Here is a 22205-nt window from a genome sequence, read left to right on the forward strand (position 1 = left end):
TAAGGTAAATGTCTCAATAGTTAACCATGTCCCAATACCTAAACACTAACATTAATTTTATTCAATTTTAGGCTTAAATTTTAATGTACTAGGAAACCTAATTAAAAATAAAAACTAGTATCATAAAATAGTATCCTCAGCTTCTGGGACCTCATAATTAAAATATCGGGACATACAGTTTTAAGTTGTTCACTTACTAGAACACTTGACATCTTAAACGTTTAGGCATTGGGACATTTACCTTAACACATCTCTTGCAAAATTCTTAAAAAAGAATATGTGACTGTACCTATTACTGAAACTTCAGTATTACCAAAAATCGATTCCCACAGGTCCCCCACCGCAACCTCATCTCAGCCAAATGAAATAAACCAGCGATCAAGCATAGGAGCGACGAAAACGCCAAACGAACGAAACGTAAAAACATGAGGAACTTACCTCGCACCTGGAAGTGTCCAGTATCTCGACCTCGGTACTAACGTTATCGATGGTAACGCTGTGCCGGTACAGGAAATCTGTAACAGAGGATAGAACGAGATTACACTGACGCGCTGATGAATGATAGGCAGAGGCATTCCTGAATCGCTATCGCCGCGGTTAGTCGCGGTTACAGGGCTAGCGAAAGGGGCCCGCGCGAGAGAAGACGTACGAGCTCGCTCGGCAAGGATAATGAAATCGATCCGTCAGTACTCGGAGTTCGAGAGGATCGAGAGAGATCTCCACTGGTTAGCGAACGAGTAATCGTTGGATCTAGCCTAGCGTCCTTGGTCGGGTGATCTAACGAACGATAACTGAAACTGAATACCGACCGTCCGAGATCGATCTCGAAGCTGGCGGTAATATTAATGCCAGCCAGACTGAGGCAGCTGGGGTAAATCCGTGTTAATTCTTGAAATCCCTCTTCTTTCGAACCGTGCTCCACGGTTTCTTTCTAGCAGTCTAACTCTACGTTCTCCCATCGTTCACGTCTTTCATTTGTCTACTTCGTTTTCGGTCACGAGCTTCCCGCGAAATCGCTCCAAGCGCCGAGAGGAACGATGTTTATTGAAATTCGTGGTTTTAATTATACTCCGATCATGTCCTAGACAGAGTGAACGTGAACAGTACAACATGCCTGACGTTTACATGATTGGCCTCTCGTTGATCTGCTCACAGACGATTGTTCCCATGCGTCAGTCACTTGTATTACTACTTGGAGTATGAGAAGCGTGGAAGTAGCATTGGTAACCGACTTGCTGGCAATTACGGTGTAACAACATTGAATTTCAACCCTCCATTTGCAACCTGGGTCGTTTATGACCCAGACCATTAGTCTTTGAATTCTTTCCAGGCTTATTTTAAAAAAATGAAGGTAACATATAGCAATAAAAATTCATCACGTATCATGTTACATGAAAACTACGTTTTAAGAATACCAAGTATAAGAGAGCCGTCGAAATTTTTGCTTCGCGTCATAGAAAACCGTGTCACGAGAATACTGCGTTATTGGAGGGTTTACTGTACGTACATATTTCATCTTCCCATGTAATTGAGAAAGGAGATGAAAGGTATCAGGCGCTTAAAAAAGAGCTTTTTCCATTCATTCGATGACTGATGTTCTGTAACAACTTCTGTCCAAGAGTACCGACAGTTGATTGCGGAATACAGGCTATAAAGTTTCCCGTGAATAGAAAACGCGGTTAATGCGCGAAAGTCTCGGACCAGTTAGTAACGACAATTCCGATTTGATGCGGTGACGCCGGGCGTCGCTCCGCTCTGTCATTACGTCGCCCGCTGACAATGACGCCGTAACTTTCGCCGCGAAGCCACGTCCATGTAATTCTGATCCTTAGACATTTTTAAACGGTCGATTTTAAGGGAGATCACGCGTCGAGTTTAGAAATTACGAGTTCATCTGCACGACAGTCTGTTTAACGTAATTTTATTGTACATGGACTTTCGCTCTACATAGCAGAGAGATAAAAAAAAACTTGATTATCCTTTGAAAAACAGAGAACAAGATTTCTGCAGAGATTCTCCAAGAAAATTGATTATCCATAACTCTCCTTGAATTATCTTCACCTTCAACTGGACGTCTCACGAACAGAAAAGCAGAGGAAGAGGTACGATTATGAGATACTCTTTTCATTTTACGACCTAGAGTCTCAGAATAGCTGCAAATAAAAAATTCCATGCTTCGAATACTATGCTAATAAATATGAAATCGCACTTGCTTTTCGACTCTCTTAAGAAATAGCACAAAAGGACAACTCTGAAGATAGAGAAAATAGAAAAGAAGATAGAGAAATAACACAAAAGGTTACCCTGGCTCTAAGGTGCAGAACTAATACTGAAAAATAATCCTCAATTTCCCATAATTATTAAAGACGGGAATATCGTGTACAGCTGAAAACCTCGGTATCTCAAATTTCTGCTCCATCCCATATTCCTACCTCTTCCTACCGCTACCTTGACCCGCGACAAGAACTGAGCTCGAGGGACGCGGAAAACGGTGTTGCACGGTAGCCTCGAACGGGCCCGACGCAATAAATAAACAATAAATAAACACATAAACACCTCGTCCGGGCGATACTCGCGCGGGGAAACAAGCAAATAAGGATGCTCGTTATATTAGCGAGCCGTTACGCTCGAGAAACTTTTATTGCCGGACAATGCCGATGGGGAAGCGATTTGACCGGCCGTTGGCGTTGGGCCGGGAAATTTATTGCCTCCACGGGCGTGGAAAAAACGACGAATCGTGTCGTGGATGTCGGGTGAACGAGAAGAATTTCAGTTAGCGCGCGAGACCGCAGACGCGACGGCCGAGCAGCGTTTTAAACGATACGTACAAGGGCTTCGGAATTCTTTGAAGGCTCGGCCGTCGATGCTAGACCGGATAAACCGATCGAGCAGACGCTTTACCTCGCTCGCCGAGCTTTCGTCCCCCTTTTCGCTCGTTTCCCTTCCGAGATCCGCGCGGATAAACGGGCATTTTTCACCGGCGGTCGTCGATAACGATCGCCTCTCGACGCCTTCGATTTTTCGTTTTTCGATCCGTCGCGGTGACGTGTAACACGGGTGGAAGTCGGACACAAAAGCCGCTCGGAACTTTGACATGTGGCCGCGCGAGGATAATTGCGGGGATTCCCTTATCGCCGAGTAATTTACATCCGGCGGCGATCGCATCGGTCGCGGTAGCCGCATGCGATCGTATATCCTCGTTGACGGCCGCGTCGCGCGTGAAACGAATCGAAAATACGTCGATGATACTCTCGCGATCTCTCGTGCGTATACGGGGTGTTGAAGAAGCATGTGGGAATTACTGGGATGATGGGACTCGGAAAATTGAATCATGGCGCTTGGTTTATACGTGTACCTAGTGCTACTGGCAATAAGCTTTCAGTCAAGGGCAAGAACAAGGAATTATTTAAAGATGTAGTTTTTGAAAATGTAAAATACTATATTCATACTTATATTCATACTGTTATACTGGAACACCCATTAGGATAAGATATGAGCAGTAGAGTTTGACTTAGTCCTATCTCCGCCCTTTGCCAAAAAGCTGAGTCGAATATTTGGCTATGAATGACAACCCAAGAAAATTTTTTTATATTTTATTTTTTATACCTCGTAGGTTCTAAATAACTGATTCTAAATGTATTTAGTCTAACATGACACTAATTTTATCTACTAATAAAACCTCATTACCGATTAATGTATTTAAGAAGGAAAATTACTTTTCTGTACATCATGTATATTCCGAATCCTTTTTTCTCTGGACACCTTATATGTATATATACATACATGGTACAGGAGACTACGAAACACTTTCGTTCCTGACCGCTGGAGAATCACTTTTCCGAAGGAACGCCCTCAAACGGTGAAAGCGGGACCATCGATTTCCTTGGGCTAACCGCGTGGGTGATGCGCGATGCCAGATCAGAGGAAAAATCCCAAGGAGCTAATAGAAATTTAATTTCGAGCTCGCATCGTGCTGCTCGACGGGAAAGGCTATCGTGAAATTTCTGAAATCGCTGACGAGACGATGCACATTATCAGTTTCACCGTGGGATAACGCTTTATTGGCAACCGTACTATCTCGTATCTTTTTCTCACTGTTTCCTGAATGCGTCACTGACGCTTCGTTTATCGTTTATACTATTGTTTTTGTCGTTTTCGCAGCCACTTACATGATAATGGACATACTGTGTTTGAGTCTTATCTACGCGGAAATCGAAGATCAAAGTTATTCTTAGTTATTCGACGCATTTCGTAGTTTCTCTTTTCGAGGAAAACATTTTGTAGTAAAAGTGAAATTGAGTAGATGGTTAAACGAGTATGAAATAGTTAAAGAATGGCTCTCAATTCCAGAGAGCTCAAATGTATACATGTTTAATTTATAACCAGTGTTTCTTCAGTTTCTTAAACTCATCAAGCTGAATAGAATATCCCCTTTCCTAGCCATGTGATAAATAGTGAGCCATATGAATTTTTAAATATTTAAAAATTTGGTTCAAAAATTTAAAATTTGAAATTCAAATATTTGAAAACTTTTAAATTTGTAAATTTGAAAACTGTTTTACAAACACTGAGGAAATCAAGACTTTATCCTTGATACCAACCAATCAATCATGGGAACGAACACCCTCTCAGCATGCACCTATCATTCCATCTATCTCTTGCTCGCAGGAATTCCCATAATTTTTCAATCAACCGCACGAAAGCTTATCTCAAATCGGCGCTGAGCAGGATCACTTTTCCTGCAATTGATTGCCGTTCCCATGGAACAATTTTGCATGGTAGAAAGTAATGGTCAATCAAAGAGTACATACCACAGGGGCCCGAATTTAATTTGATTTCTCGAAGCCAGGTGGAATGGGGTCAGTGATCTATGTCGGAGAATAGGTAATGGCACGAAAGAGACGATCGCTAGACTCCCCTATTATGCGCATACCAAATAATCGATATTCCTCATCTTTCGCCACGGACTGCACGTCTTCCGAGCGCGCCACCGCTCTATGATTGCTTCAATATTTCGATTAACAATGCAAATCCCCTTTTCTCTGACGTTCATTGCGTGGAATAATTCCAGACGATGATTTAGAAAGCGAGTCTCCCCCTTCTTCGCGCACATCGCCGATCGTTTCGTAGATGAGAACGTTTTGTCCACGGACCACGGGAAACACACGGAGAGAGAACAGATTAGATCTTGCATCCCGATCGCTCGATAGATCACTCTGTGGATCGATGGATCACGTACCGCCGTTATGGCGGACAGATTTCGAAGAGACGCGATGCTGCGCCGGGCTACTTATCGGAAACGACACTTCTGTCCTTTTCGATCGACAGCCAGTGAAATGGTACTGCTCGAGATAGAGAATACGCGGGAAATCAGAGCGAATTTTATTTGCAACGACGCGAACGTTAGATCTGTTCCGATTTATGTGTCGTACGTCGCTGCTTCTCTATTGAACTGACTGGATTAAGATAAAGCGAAGAAGACTGAATTTAGACCTTGGATATGTACTTTCTGGGGAACGTGTGGTCACTGAATAGAATTTCAAAATGAACTGGTTAAACCGATATTTATTGAGATACGAGTTAAGGTAGTCCTCTGTCAATTCATTCTCGCGTGTGAACACTGCCTAATTAACTGAATCATACATAAATATATATTCTATAGCCCAGTAACGTTCAAGTTAAAAGGTATCGCATACATCAATTTTACTATGAAGTGTGTAAAATATATCTTAGTTTTGTTTCGCTACTGAATCAAATATTTATGCGAGATCAGAATATATGAATGAAAGTATCTTCTCATAAAATCGCCTTCGCTCTCAGCTATCCTCTGTCAGCCCCATAAATCATCGAACCTCGCTAATAATTGAATCGAGATTTTTCCAACGACACCACTTTCTACGAGCAAGTAACAACGTCTCTCCTCGTCACCGATATCCCAAGCGTGACCATCACCGTTTTGTTTGTCCAGTCCACGCACCTATTAAAATTTCAATCTCACCATAAGTACTTCCTGGTCGGCTTAGGAGGCCATACGCGGCGCACTTACGACCGTAATCTATGTGGGGCATAAAATAATTGTCGCGATGGACGCCTAAGTGAACATTTATGCCGTATACCGTTCTCATGATTCGTTCTAGTTTTTCGTCGATCGTTACAGAGCATCGTCTCCCTCGTCCCGACGCTGACAGCATCGCCGAAGTCAGCTTTAAGGGTCGATTAAGCAATTACCTCTCTCCATGGCATCTTTGATCGGCGCAAGGTACAAGATTATCCGCTTCCTGGTTACGTCCATCGTCGATTACCCGCAATTTTCCCAGGAAATTAATTAATACCCATCGTTAAGACGCTCGCGTGCATCCCCGAGGTGTTTGCTTTCGTTCGACGTCAACCGTTCACCTGGAATTGATCTATCGGGAATTCCTGAGGTAAAGGGTGCGAGAAATTGATGCTACACGATACGAATCAGGGTGCTGCTCGTTGGTCAGAAACGTGGGGTGAAACGAGGTCGCAGATCGTGTGATACTAGAAGCACCACCGAAGTTTGACTACTCTTGTAAATCGATAAGTCCCAGAACAGTGAATATGTAATACAAATAGATAGATTTTTCTTCGAAAATTTAGTATAATAACTACTGAATGGAATCAAATATTGGGACTATATCTTAGAATATAATTTCAGAAACTATAGTCAGTTTTAAGTGGAATGTGATTTCAAAGCGCGTCAGTAGAAAAAGTATGTAACAGCGAGCCAGTAACACGAGATAAGAATCTTCCAAAATAGCTATCGACCGTGAAATCTACGGTACACTAAAGACACTAATGTGTCACATAAATTAGACTGATTATCGATTCGACAAAGCTAATGTATTAATCGATGCTTCAAAGAAATGAGACAACACAAGCACATAAAATACTTGCTCGTTGTTAAACGATCACGTTCTACCATTCAGACAACCGATACATCCATTCGGTGATGGAATCTTATTCATTTCTATCTTTAAAGAGACATTATTATTCATTATACGTAACACTAACTTCAACAACGAACAAGGTACCAGCATATCTGTAAAGTGATCCGTCCCAAGAAATAAAATCCCAGACACGCCTCTTATACGTCTCTGTTTATAGAATAGCGTATCCATGGAATCTTTTATTCCCGTAGATCTCGTAAAAGCGCCACATCTAACGGTACAACGATCGCCTTGAAAACAGACCTTGTTGGTCGCTTTTGAAACTGGTTGACAGGCCCACGAGATAAGTTGGCGAAACATTAATTAAAGTATCTTTGTCTTGGATCTATCTCCCGAGGAAAAAGCTACCGCGACGATGGGACACACCTGCCTCCGTCGCGGATTTTTCCGCTGGCGGATATCCGCAAGCCCCGTCGTCATAGCTTATGCATCCAGCGGGCGTGCACGGCAATTATTATGGCAAGGTAGCCTGCATGAGTTATGGGAGAGATCTGCATTCTAGAGGGCCCTCCTCATAGGCTCTATTTCATATCGAGTGTTTAAATCTACGCCCTCTCTTCAGCCTCGCGCTGCTCCGTGTCTCTCTCGCTCTCTTTCCCAGTATATTTCTGTAACCGCTAGAATGCCCTCAAGATCTCATCGTGCTCGAACTATGTAGGCGCCATGATTAAGATTTTTCACCCTGGAACCCTTGGATTACAGACCGCCTATCGGTGCGCACGATTATTTTCGTGACTACTTTCTTTCTTCTACGTGGAAACGTGAGTCGTTAACCTTTATCGAAGAGTTGTGAAGTGTTATCACAGAGGCGTCTTTGTTATGGAAAAATTACGAGTATCTACTTAAAATAATATAATTAGGAATACTTAAAAATTTGAATAACTTAATTATGTAATCAGCGCACGAAACTGAAGAAACCTCGTAAAAGATAGTCCAAAAAAGTTATTAGCTTTGCAGTCACTAAAGGAGACCCATAACTTAGCCTTCGCTTGGCGATCTGGAAGTTCGTTAATTTCTTACGCGCGTTACGTGTCATGCACACCTTCCATATTAAAAGCTATATAAGGAAATAATCTATTCACCTAACAGTAGGTTTCTTTCGTTGCCGCGGTTTCCTCTTCGCTAACAATTAGCCATGGTCGTGTTAAGCTTTATTACGGGCACGCTTTCGTGAGCGAGAGAAAAATCTCGCACAGAGCACGCCGACGAGATTGAGATGTAGCATTCGCGTGTTCGACTTAAATAGACGCTGGTTTCTCTTCGCCTTCCGTCGAGGCCTTGCAACTATGTGAAACTCGGTTGCAAGAAGATTTCCTCGAGACAATGGTGTAATCATCAGTTTAGCAGTTTCTTTAACGCAGTTCTGAGCAAGTGAAATGATAGGGTTAACCGGAGTTAGCGATGGTACAATTTGCAATTACGAGGCTCTCTTCTGCGCGAGTCTACGATCGAGAGAGATAACGACTCTGGGATGGTTAAGAGCAGCCCAATGGATTGTTAATCAAACCGAGATATCTTTCTCTCGTGTCCAGACGGGCCCTCGATAACAAAGTAAAATCTCCACTCGAGAGAACAAACGAACTGAATTCTATTGTAGTAATTCAACGAGCATCTGCCTACAATGTCATGCAAATACGGGGTCTTGAAAGGTTGTTGTTGTAACGTGCAGACAATGGTGTTCTACCCTCTGGCGAATTCTCCCACCGCTTATTGGCACTGGAGAAACAGAGTGTAACAGGAAGAAACAGCGAGAGAAACGAATGCAAAGTGGATAACCGGGACAAATAAATAGAAAGGATCGCAGATAACTAATGAGGATAAAAGAATTAGTATCAGCAGGTTGAAAAGTCTTTTCTTAACGCACCTTCATTGCCTCAGCGTAACTTCAAAGGCTGGAAATTATTTAAGGCTAACATAAATTCTGAGCAACTTTGTTTCATTTTGAGAATGCGTCTTCCATTACGCGATGTCGCGGGAACAGATGGCAATGCAGAAATAGGCATAAAACAAACGACTAGAGCATGAAGGATAAAGAAAAGCAAGAGAAGACACATCAAAGGTAGTTACAAGTGGAAATTATCCGTAACACCCTTGTGGAACATGAAACCATCTTATTCCAGCTGTGTCTCACCCTCTCATTTACATGCTTCAATTTTTTTAATATCTTGTACAGTTTTAACACAGAATTTCTCTAGAACTTTTTCAAAATCGGTAACATATCATTTAACATTTTGTTCGATACCTTCCCATTTATTAAAAAAGAAAATAGTAATATTTCCTCTCCCTATAAATTTCTCCTTTTCACAGGAAGTTACAAGAAGCATGCAACAGCGTTCCCCCTAAACAGTGACAACCTATAAGATCATCAAGAGCCACAACAGCATTATTTTATATTGTTATCATAGTACTGAACGCGACACACAGAGAATACAAAATCCTTCGGTGTCGTTAGAAAATCGTAAATTGATCGCGCAGGGGCGAACAGGTAGGCAGGCGACTTAGCGTAATACATTCGTCAGAAAACAAGAAGGTGAAATCGAGCGATCTCTATTATTTACCGAAGTGAAAACCGAGACGGAGGCTAGGCCTAGTCGCGATTGTAAATCGCAGCCTATTATACGCGCGAACGCGTGCATCAGTCATATCGGTTGGCGCCTTGTGCCGCTCGCAAGAATATGAATTCGTCGGCATGCAACAACTGGATCGCGGTACTCGCGATTACGAGATTCTTGCCTGTCTGTCGCGCTTTTCGTTTTCTCCATTCTCACGGCCCGTGGAATAAATCGTGCCCCTCCAGGGGAACAATATGAGCGACGACGAAACAGGTATGAAAATATGTACAAGATGATTCATAATTGTGGGTCAATCATGCAGAAGGTGATAGGAAATAAAGGAGCAATGTTCTGTTCAAGACACATGTGTCATTTCTAGCTTAATTTCTAATTACTGAAACTTGGATGTATTGTAAATAATGCGACGCAATTTCAGGTATAACAACAATATGAGAATGTGTCTATATTTGATATTATTAGTCACTGATAGAGTTAAATAGAAAGTCTTCTCAAAGTCGATTTTCTCACTTAAAATATAAGTGGGGTGTGCCTTTCCAAGATCCAAGGAAGTAAATACTTAATACCTCTGCAATCATGTTTCACTATCCATCGCTTAATTAACTTGTACTCCTGGATCACCCTGTACATTGACAAAGAGCGAGTGGAAACGGTCGTAATGAAACGCGTCGCGAAACCTGAACGCGTTTTCGAGGTACGATAATAGCCTGGACCGGCTAGTAGCGCGATTAACAAAAGCGATCTATTAAATGGACCATTGTACTGTCTTGAGAAGTGAATGACACCGGCCAGAGGAAATTGAATTCTCCGCGCGCGCGCCTCGAGATACGCGTCGCGCAGATTGAAATAATGCGGCTAATAGATAAAACGATCGTCCGTGTGTTTCTAGGGGCACCAAGAGCAAGTCTGACTTACGTGGGAGAGTGCTTTGCTCTCAGACTATTCTGAAGAAATTTCCGGTCTACGAGAGTTCAGAGATTAAACTGAGATTACGAAGAAAATTGATTTACTGGATCCTTTACGAGTCCTCATAGTCTAAAGAGATAAATAAATTGAATTTTTTGAACGTAAACTAAGAGTAACCTGAGCCTATGGAAATAATGGAGCATAGGTGATACAAGGATAAATCATTCGTTAAAAAAGAAATTAATCAGAAAAGTACTAAACTTACAAGACACATTATTATAATGTCATCTTCTGAGTTTGATGAAACTTAGTAATTCGAGCAAAGCATCCAAAAATATTAGACACGTATTTTTTTCAACTGCTGATATTCATTTTTAGGGGGTGAAAACCACCCCCAAAATTGAAGTGGAAAATACAGTTTCGTAAATATCTAGAAAACTAACGCAGATAGAAAACAATAGTAGATACACAAAATGCGCGAATTTCTATACGCAATAAGATGACAAACATTAGAGATATTTAAGAAAATGTATTTTCCTCTCCAACTGTAGGGGTAGCTTTCACTCTCTGAAGATGAATATCAGCAGCTACAAAAAGATACACGTCTAATATTTTTCGATGCACCACTCGTATGCAGTCTCATCAAAATCGATAGATGGCACTAAAGTGACGTCCCTTGTTAGTATAATGTACGATGAAAAGTGACCAATCCTGACAATTTCACGGATATCTCGTATTTCCTGTACACCACCGTGCAGTCGGGGCACGAGAAACGCGAGGGGCCCGAACGGTCAGGTTTCGTTAAAAGATAAAAATAAAGGAAAGAAGAGCGGGGACGCAAATCTTGTTGAAAATCTTGTCGCTGACCGGCACGACTCTCGGTATGCATAGCTTAAGGGAACTGGAACTCGCAGTAAGGAGTCTAGATAATCGCGTTCATACGCCAGCAGGCTGCGGTCCGCATTCCGAGAATTCGATACTCCGCGGGGAAGAAGTTGTTCTCTGCTTTCAGGCCCATTCTCGCGATCGTTCAATTTGTACCAGCGAACCGCAACGATTACTTTTAGAACCGGACTGTTATTTCCAACGAGCGAGAACTACAAAAAGGGGGGACCCGACCGCGTGTAATCCCGACGCGAGCCCGACGTCATATCTTGAGCCTCGGTCATTATCGATACCATACCTCCGCCATATCGTGACTGCGTTATCCCGCGACAATACGGTTGGTACAGTAGGTGTGCAGGGTTGCCGCGAAATTCCTTGCTTGGGTGTAGTGGGAGAAATTGGAAGGTAAGGGAAGAAATAACGGGTGTCCTAGTGTACGTTTAGGCAGTGGAAGGGCGTCAGAATTGCGTGCTGAAGCTAAGATTGAAGGATGGTGGTATATGGGAAGTAAAGAGCTCCATTTACTTTATGTTCCCTTAAGCATAGTTGGCTTCACTGGCCTCTCATTGGAAATGTACTCAATGTCTCATATAGTCTTATACAGACAGGGTGTTTGTTTGAAAGCTTTACATTTTAGAGAGGGATGTTAGACAATCTGCTGCTCCTTCTGTTAAGCGATGTCACGAGGTAAAGAAGGGTTGCTGTTTCTTCTGTACAGTGAATACCGTAGGGCTCCCCACTCTAGTCGAAAAGCCCCCCTCTATCTTGTGACGTCACTTGGCAGAAGGAAGAGCAGGTTCTCTGACATCCCTGATTTCAGATGTAAAGTACACTTTAGCTGTACAATTTTTTAATGAATACCCTGTACATAGGTCTATGTCCTAGACCCCAGTGAGACCTTAAGAACACAATGCAATAGGACACTCGTTATTTCTCTTCCCTCCTCCCAATTTCCCCCACTATCCAATACCCAATACCCAAGGAGGGAATTCGTATGGCAACCCTGGACGTGTGTTTAGTCGAAGAAGCAGTCTGGTCGAGGCAACGATCAGAACGTTTCTTTTTCCTGTGTGGCACGCTACAGCGCCTCGCGCTGTATCATTAAAATGTAATCTCACATTAATACGACAAAAAGTGAAGTATCCTCCAGTCGAGGGTACGGCTAGAGCACAAAGTGGCGCTGGGTAATAAAGTAATCGTTCGATCTAAAGGCTAGCAAAAAGCTGCACCGACTGCCCGTTAAGTCCACGTACTTCTGTCGAATGAGGGAGCGTTATTACGAGGCGCGCTCGAGCTGAAAGTAACAACGACTGAAAAGACGATACCACGTTTATTTTAGAATGGGCAAAAGCGAGCCGCGCAAGAACTGAAACGTCTGTCAGTCTGGACGAGGTAAAAACGAAGAAAAGAAGGATTATCCATGCGACTTACCGCTGGTCGAGCTGTACTCGCCGATGTATCGCCTCGTCAGATATCGCACGACCACAGCTGGAATGGAAATAAGAAGCGATTAGAGGTGTGAAATGTAGCGTTGTTGTTTGTAGAAAGTTGATACAGTTTGTGAGATCGAATTATAATGAATTAAGACGTCAGAGACAAGTTGCTACGCGGAGGATTGAAAATATTGGCTTAGCTGCTTTTAATCTTGTCACTATTCATTTTTTCAGATTCCACCCAACCAATTTACTCGAAATCATTCGATTTGCTGAAAATCACACGAACCCTCTTAAACTAGTCTTACTGACAATACTCACCCTGCTCTAATTTTATCACATATTGGCTGGGACTGACTCTAACAAATTCGTACAATCTATAACCGATCTAAGCTACGTTAGTTGTTAGTTACTTATTCCTTTAATATTTAAGGAACAGTAAAGGGCAAGCACAAATTTAAAATGTTTCGACGATGATGTTAGCTACACTGCTTCTGCCATAGTGTCTTGTTCGTATCAAGTTGGAACGAAAGTTCTGCTCGTTTGTTTCTTAATTTTAGCAGAAACAGGTTCGCATAAGTGAAATGCAATTAATCATCAGTGTAATTTCTCTGTTCATGTATAGCCTCCTAACTTTCCATAGACTTTTCAATTTCACGCGTAAGATACTCTGCTTTCCGATTTAAAAATGAAAAATCCTAATAATTCTCAATGGATGCTCTAACGTGTTGCAGATAACAGTTTTCAATGACCCACCCCCTGCATAATTTCCCAAAACGAGTAACGCGCGATTCCTTCTCAGATTTGGAATCGAAAATACTTCTGAAGAAATCTGTCCGTGGACTACGAATCAGTGACCGAGTTCTGCTGGAATGCGAGTGGAAAACACCTGTCGACTATTTGTAGTAGCTGATACGGTCGCGTATACGCGTAACGGCACATCGCTAATAATTAACACGCTTTTCCTGTCCGAGCAGGCTAATTGACGTCGATAAATTTGACAGGTGTTTCTCAGCTGTTAGAAAGTAACCTGTTCGCTTGTAAGTTATTCGCGCGTTTATATTGCGCTTATTTCGTCAGATCATCCGAATCAATGAACGATTAGTGTTCTAAACAAAATTCCTAGATTACACAAAGATTTTTGAATCACTGCAATACTTAGTATTTGTATTAGAACGAAATGCTTCTGAAAATTTCAGAAAACTATATTAGGTAAAAAAAAGTCTGAAAAAAATACACTAAAATATGTGGTAAATCAGTGAACCTACGAGTAGCTACGTGTTCAAACAACAGAGGAAGTGGAAGAGACTAGTTTCTTCATTCAGATGGGAGAATATGCGAACCAGGCCATGGGGTTCTCTCCTGGGGCCCCAGAAATCGGATCATAGGCTATTTTTCGAGGTACTACACCATTATGGCGTGTAATTATGGATCGATAGGTCGGTACAATCTCGTTTCGCACAAAATTGCAGGGTTGAAGCAGAAGGGAAGAAGCACCTAGCGTGTTTCTCGCGTCGGCGAGCTGTCGACAAGAGGTGTGGTACTAGTAAGAGAATACTTTTATCGTGGCTAATGACGTATACGTTGCCCGTACACATCATTATTGCTCTTCTCCTGTATGTTGTCTGTATATTACAGTGCGTACTTACTCTCGTGAAAAATCGTCGAAAATTCAATTGAGCCGCCAAGCAATAATACCAATACTGATTCAGTTTAATTAATTCTGAGTAGGGAAAAATACCTACGATTCACATGTTATTTCTAAGTTATTCCATGTTAAATTATTTCAAACTTAATACCCTGAATATTACTGTGTGAAATTATTACTAAAATTATTCCTATACTTCGTGAAATAATTTTCGATGACTCCAACCCTCTCCAAAACCACTTACATACCCCTAGTCCTTCCTCTTATTCTTCTCTCCTAAGCCCTAGTACCTTCACTTGAGTCCCACAATCAGCCTCTAATCTCTTCTTTCCTTTATCCCCCTAAGACCCTCTTCTTCTCTCTTCTAAACTCTTCTTTTCTTCTGTAGCTTCCTAACACACTTCTTATTCTCATCCTCTCCCCACTCAACTCCAATATTAACTTCTGCATGTTACCTATTCATTAAGATAGGCCAGAAAACCTGAAGCGTTTCTTGCTCATCTTCCTTCGGCCGTTCAAGAGCTCCATCGATTTAAACCTAACCAGTTCACTTCGCCAGCGAAGCAAATGAAGTGAACCGAACCAGTTGCATCACTTCACGAATCAAGTTCCAGATTCCCAACCCCCGCGTCCTAGCTCTTCGTGAGGTCTTTCCTAGAGTCGCCAACTGTTGCGACGACAGATTTATAAACGGTGTATATACGATAGCTCGACGTGCACGGGCGGCACGTATCTATGTACTCAATAAGTCTTCGAGGGTCGAACCAGGGGATACGTACGTCGGCGACATGTTAAGTTCTCTCGTACGTTTCGCAAAGTAACGAAGAAATTTATGAAGCGAGTGTCCTCAGACGCAAGTGCACCGCGATCGTACGCGCTCGTGCCATTCATAACGTCTCGGACGAGTACGGGCATTCCTTTTAACGACATTTCCTGTATAACCTGGTCATTAATTATCGTTATTACGTATTTGATGCCATTCTTCCCTTTCGTTTTTCCGTATTCCTCCTTTGATTTCCAGGCTCCTCGTTGCCAGCGCGAGAGACGAGATCCCTTCTACTTCGAGCAGCTTTCCTCCCGTCTAAGAATAGCCACTTTCCTCGCGAAATCTACTTGCTGTTATTAGCAATCCCGCATTAACGGTGACTGGCACAGTGGTGGTTACGTTAATTGCAACCGATTATACGTAATACGACTGTGTTATTAATAGTTGCACATAGAGTGCTATCAACCATATAATATTCCAGAGCACAGTAAGTGAAATTATAAAGTAGGTATACCTTTTGCATCAGACTTAGAATTTCGAAATTCCCAGACACGAAATTCTCTAGCCTTCAAAACTCAGAAGCTCCTCAAATTAAAAATTTCAATTCTTGCTATCATTATACAAAAGATCCTCCCTCGCCAAAGAAACGCAAAAATAAAATTCTCAGACACACAGCTCCAATACAATAGACCATTAGCACACTTCGAGTATCCCTGTTCTCAACTAAATCGACACCTTTCCACTAAATGGCCTCCGAGGTGAACGTTAGAGGCTATCGAAAGTCGTCACGAGGTATCGCCGTAAAATCCCGTTTCGCCGCAAAGTTGCACGCTTTGTTCGCCCCAGGGCCCCCGTACCTGACACGCTGTCTGAGGCGTTCGCAATTTGTACCCTTGTGCCGAACGAAAACGCGCGTTAAACTCTCTAGCCGGGTCAGAGGAAAGTTCAGAGCCAGAGAGGGAAATTCGAGACACGTATCGGATACGTTGAAGCTCAGCGAGCGCGACGAGAAATTTATGGCGGTCAGATCTCAGAATCCATGCACGAGAGAGGCTGGTTCTCGGCTGGCTAGAGATATTGTTGAATCCCGTGCGCGACGCGAGAGAGGAAACCTTCGTCGCGAGAGCTTTGTGAATGCCTTCGTCGCGGGAGCTTTATGAATGCCATCGTCTGGTTCGTAAGCCTGAATTGAATCGCGTTAATGGGCTTATCGAGGCGAATCGCAAAAATAGGGAGGGGGGGAGAAGGCTCCCGTGAGCACGGCGTTATGTACTCGACGATCCGCGATAATGCATATCATTAAACAAATTCATAAAACGCCAGATAATCGGAGTTACGCCGCTTAATCGTGTCGCAGCTGTCGCCTGTCCCGCGTTCCCGCGACTGCGAGCGAGCGAGGCGGCAAATCCTTCCGCGTGAGGAAGTTGTACCTCGATTTACGATTATGGAACAAGTCGATAAGATTCGTAATTTTTGTCGGTTGTAATTTTTAAATCGTACGATTACGACGACACCGAAATTTATGCTATTTCTAATTAAAGGGGTTTTAATAATTATTCGTCTAATCTAGCAATTACAATCGAGATTTAAATTATTATTTAACTCCTTCCTTATAACATCGATACCAATTTATGCGCCGCTTTTACGAGAACTATTCTTTAAGACGGGTATATTAGCGGTAACTGTAACAAAAATAATAATGCAGTGAAATAAAAGAGCATTGGCTGAGTCTCGTTAAATGCATAAGTCTTAATTATAAAATTTACTGGATGTAAATTAATACAATAAATATAGATATAAATTTTTTATTATTTTTATGCAATTAATTCGATCCTAAAATTGTATCTACTTATAATTTATGAACCATTTCGTGTTTATAGAGGTCTTCCGAGGCAGTCGCGATGAACCCAGACAGGACAAGAGTCGCGTACTTACATACCGAACAGAGAGGAAACGATTCGCTGCACCTACCACAGCATGAGTCGGCCTTTTTTCACTTTACTCTTATCCGCGGTGATCGTGCCCGTAATTACTATTTTCTTACGCGCACCGAGCTTTATCCGCCGTGAATCTATCTATAGACCACTGTACACCGTGCAAGACAAGCATCACGCGTCAGCGAATGGCAGTAGGTGCAGCGTGACCACTGAAACTGCAGTTACATTTCGATCTCGCGTGCTAATATCTTGAAAACAAACAATTTCAGAAGCAACGTGTAATTAGACCTTTTTGCCACCAAAAGGAACATTTTAAAACGAACAACACATCCACAAACTTATCAATATGATATGTAATTCTCAAGCGAAGAATATATTTGTGTAACAGATTGAAAAATACGTAAATATTGTGTATTCACAGCTGTGAACACAGAGAAGCGAAAAAACTGCCGTTCAACGACAGAAAAGGTTTAGTCACAAGATAATCATATGTCGAAATCGTAAATGCAAAACTAAGAAACTGTAGCGCATTACAGAATACTTGCAAACTTCATTTGAAAAATAAGCGCAGACTTTACAATTAATTATTAAACAATTTCTCACGTTTGACAAGCAGCAACATTGCGACAATTTGGATTTACTGGGAATCGTTGCATAAGAGGCCTCATTACAAAGTGTTACAAATGCCCTGTATATTAAAGTTCATAGAACCGTGTTTCAAGTGAATTCCTCGAAAAAAAGAAGAATGAGAAGAGAGAAGTTCCAGTAACGGCCAAACGAGCAATTATCTTCCACATGGAACTCATTAACGCGACTCATGTAGAGTCACGACTTCTTTCTCGTCATAGTGCAAAGACCCCCGATACAACATTGCCACTCGTTTTATTCGGTCACTCCATCATCCTGTTTGGTTATTCATATTTGTAACTTCGGGGTTCGACCCGGTCGTATGAATCAAGTGGCGCGGAGAACGAGGAGGCTTCGTCCAGCGAATTCAGCTACGATAATAAATCGTCGCGAATCGCTGATTCACTCTTTATATGCTCATTTATGCACCGACGTCTCCTGAAATAGACGCACGTGCTGCTGGGACCGAATCCGCTTCTTTCCCCGACAGCAAAAATTCGCGATGACTTCTGTACGCGTCCGTTGTAAAATATTGAAACAACTGGCGGGATATTTACGTGTGGCTCGCAACGCAAGGTTGTCTGCGCGAAACTAAATGCGAATAACAAATTGAAGGAACTTTTCTTATCGTTTGCATCGAGCTCCAGGCCTTTCAGCGACGAAAAACGTGTCTCAGCCTCGTTCCGTGGCACATAGCAGAGATGTTTATTTTTATTCTGCGCGATCTCGAAACAGTTTTACCGTTTCGAAGTAGATATCCATATTGCAGAGAAAGGTACGAGAAACGAGGCGACACTTTTTAATACACGATAATGTACCGCTTCGATTTCGCGTCACCAGAATATTACCGATCGTTGTAAAGAGCCTTTATCTTTATGTAACCATCAACGTACATGTTGGCTTAACTAATATGTATTACACGGTCCCGATAAAAATCCTGCTAGTTTATTCAAAACGTTCATCTCACTCTCCCCGTGTTACTAAATTAGGTACTACACCACTTTTTATAATTTAAGAGCAATTTAAGATCCTCGTCGATACAAATGTGCAGTATGTAAAAAGCAAGAAGACGAACACGATGAGCGGCATGAAATAACGACCGCAGCATGTAGAACACAAGACGGAATGGTACTTTTTTTCTCTGTCTACTGATACTTTTTACCGAGCTGGTAATAAAGCGGGTCGTTCAGCCCAAATGGATTTATGAATACTTCACGCGACATGGAAATGTGCACTGGCTTCCAATTGCCTCTTCAATAGGCGTTAACGCAGATAAATGGCCCTAACCATAATCATCGACGGTTCTCGTTGCTTCCAGGAGCTTTTCTATTAATGCATTCTGCAAAACGTTCCTTGAGAGCCGTTTACTCGATACCGCGAAACAGACAGCACCTTTGTCGTAGATTTGCATTGAAAATCCTCTGCCTTTGCCAAAGTATCTACGTTTCGTTCGTACAAAGGATAACAGAATTTTCAAGCAATTCTAATTTCCAATGGCACTCGAAACGATTCGAAATGAAACATACATCATTGTGTTAAGAAATGTCAAGATACTTGAACTAATCGATACCAAGAAGGTAACCCTAGTAATTCCAATCAGACACAAGAAGCCTCGATAGACTAACAAGGGCGAGTCGGAGAAATCCTTAACCACCTGAGCGAGGGATTCCGCTAATTCGATTTCACGGTTCGATTGGGTGTTCCTGGCGCGCTGGGAGCCATGGAAATGTACGGTCGCCGGAAACTGATAAGGGAGGAAAGCACGTCGGGTGCGTAAACTTGGCAGGGTCGAACCAAGGGGAGCCGTGTGCCCAGTAACAGAACGGATGTATCGGATGTCCAGATCTCTCTCAACCTGCTGCTGCCGTGCGGGATTTTTCGTAGCTCAACGACCTGCTGACCACTCTCGTGCGATATCCGATAACGTCCACGGAGGTCCTTATTATACCCAGCAGGACACGGGCTCTCTCACGACTTTTACGGATTCTCTCGCCGAGAATATCCACTTTCTGATCAAACGGTCGTCCCTTCGAGGACGATATGAAGGTAGAATGAGAGGGGTTGTTTGGGAACGCGTTTTTGGACCAAAACTCTTCATACGAAACACTGACCAAGAGTGAAGCGTTTATTTTTCGGTTAAAATGATAATCGATAACTATTGGATTATAATAACTGGTAGCACCTGTTGATTGCTGTGTACCAGTTACGCTACGTTTACATTAGGCACCTTTTAGTCGGACAACCGAGTTAATCGACCTAAAGTCGAGGAAAATTGTCGTTTCAAGTTGGGTGAAATTGGGTCTGCAAGGACAACTTTGATCAGCTTTAGATTGATCAAGTTGGTTGCCTGACCAAAAGTTGCCTAATGTAAGTAAAGACAAAAGTAGCTTTATTGGCTAACAAACTTCGTCAAAATTTTAAAATTGAGGATTTGAAACTTAATAGAATTGTAATGAATAAATAATGAATAAATAAAACTGTAAAATTAAACGCATCTCGAACTATAATTCAGGTATTCAAAGTCGTAAGCTTTCGCTAGATATCTCGGAAAAGAAAGATATCAAAGATGTATCGTATGAATACACGGAGCACCATTATCTTTGTACAATTATGGATTGTTATCGCTTCTGAATCGAAAACAAACGACTAACTCTTAAGTAATACCTATTATTGTTTGCCGACAGGAAAGACAACGCTTTAAATAAGATTTATACACGTTTTATCAGACAAGACTAAATAACCAATAGATCTTTAGATTAGGCAAATCTTGCCATCTCGAGATCTCTCGATACTCAAGCCCCCAAGAGTATTTACTACTATCTCTTCTGAAGCACCCTGTACAACCATTTGTAACAATGTACTATTGGTCGTGACCTGATTGACACAAAAAAAGGCAATCCGATGCACACGATGCGAGAACTTATGCTTTATTCGAGTTATCAGTTCTGTGGCTTATTAATAGGATTAATTCGAGGTCGATGAACTATCTTATTGCCTTCGTTTACTCGCTTTGTACGGCTCGTACGACTGTCGGCCTAACTAATGCACTGTATTATACCCAGGACTATACGTATTCATCTTAACGGCACTTTCATTCAATCCGTCGCCGCGGTATTAGATAGACGCGCAGAAATTACACGCTTTACACGACACAATATTAGTACTGTCCACCATAATTAATACCCTCTCCGATACGTTTACATACATCCATACCGAGGGACGCACTTTTCCATAATCGCGACGCAATGATGCGACCCCTTGTGTGACCGGCTTGTTAAGAACGGCGACAGGAAATGAATCTTTTCTTATATTTAGTCGCTTTTTTCTAATTCCCTAAAATTGGAATTTTCAATTTCGAAAGATTTAAAATGAATTTAAAATTATGAAACGACTCGAAATCAAATGTTCTTGCACTGATATCGAAAGAAATTCAAAAATGTACTTATAACCTATAAAAACACATTGGAAAAACACCTTATAATGAGAAAAAATTGATCCTTTCATTAAACATAACCTTAAATAAAAGTAACCCCCGTATAACACCATAGTCACGCTCCTATATCATAGTATGTGAATCTTATCTTACTCTTTTATTATAAAATGTCACTAATTGATTAAGCGTATTACATTTTAATGTTAAGTAATATAATTTTTCAAAACTATTACATATAATTACACCTTTTAAAATTTTCCCATTCCATAATCGTATCAGTACGAAATCATGTTATACAGGACTTACTTGTACAGGTTAAAATAGAAATTCGAAATAAGAAATTTATAGGTTACCTGACTTTCCGACTCTGGGGCCGCCGAGGACGACCACCCTGATCCTATTGACGTTTGTCATCAGAGGTGGATGTTAGGTGTCATTCGAACCGTGCTTGCACATCATACACTGTCCTTTTCGACACGGTTCGTTATTCACTTTACGCGCAATTTCAACAGTATTCAAGTCCATTCACATAGCACACGCGCATAAAACCGCCACAACTGTCTATTAACAACGAAAACACGCACGCCACTGAATGATCCTCGAGAAGCTTGTTCCTACCGAAACGTCAAGATCTCCTTACAAAAGAGGACGTTTGCTTCAACGACGACCAACGATTGTATTCTCGTCGACTCTGTCCCCTCATGGACCATCTATTTGTTTACATCTCAAAGTAACCAGCAACACTCGCGACTCGGCTGCCCCTTGCGCTTCCACTAATCCCGCTCTTGCAGGAGAGACAACTTCACGAAGCACTCGAAAACGCAACGTTCATTCCGAGCACGAACCTCAGCGGCGTGATAAACCGCGTTAAGTAAGAGCCACCTTTTTAGACGCGACGACACTTTATCTTTCGAAACGTCGCCGTGATTCACTGCTCAACCGTCGCGGTCCTCGAGGAAATCGGGACCGAGTGTCTGTGGAATTGTCACAGCCAATTTAACCGTCTCCAACGACGAAACCGAGAGTCGC

The 22205-nt window shown here is 42.0% G+C and overlaps 1 protein-coding gene across 1 annotated transcript in view; it reads right to left on the reverse strand.

Moving 5' to 3' along the window:
* The window catches only part of LOC143183842 (ras-related and estrogen-regulated growth inhibitor), a 58151-nt gene extending 36085 nt beyond the window's left edge, over positions 1-22066 (reverse strand). The window contains exons 1-3 of the mRNA XM_076385587.1: positions 21530-22066; positions 12764-12820; positions 439-515 (exon numbers count right to left, since the gene is read on the reverse strand). Coding sequence (XP_076241702.1) covers positions 439-515; positions 12764-12820; positions 21530-21590 — 195 coding nt within the window. The 5' untranslated portion in view covers positions 21591-22066. The remainder of the gene's footprint in view (positions 1-438; positions 516-12763; positions 12821-21529) is intronic.
* Between the last annotated feature and the right edge of the window lie 139 nt (positions 22067-22205).

This window comes from Calliopsis andreniformis, chromosome 9 (assembly GCF_051401765.1).
Source record: "Calliopsis andreniformis isolate RMS-2024a chromosome 9, iyCalAndr_principal, whole genome shotgun sequence".
NCBI lineage: Eukaryota > Metazoa > Arthropoda > Insecta > Hymenoptera > Andrenidae > Calliopsis > Calliopsis andreniformis.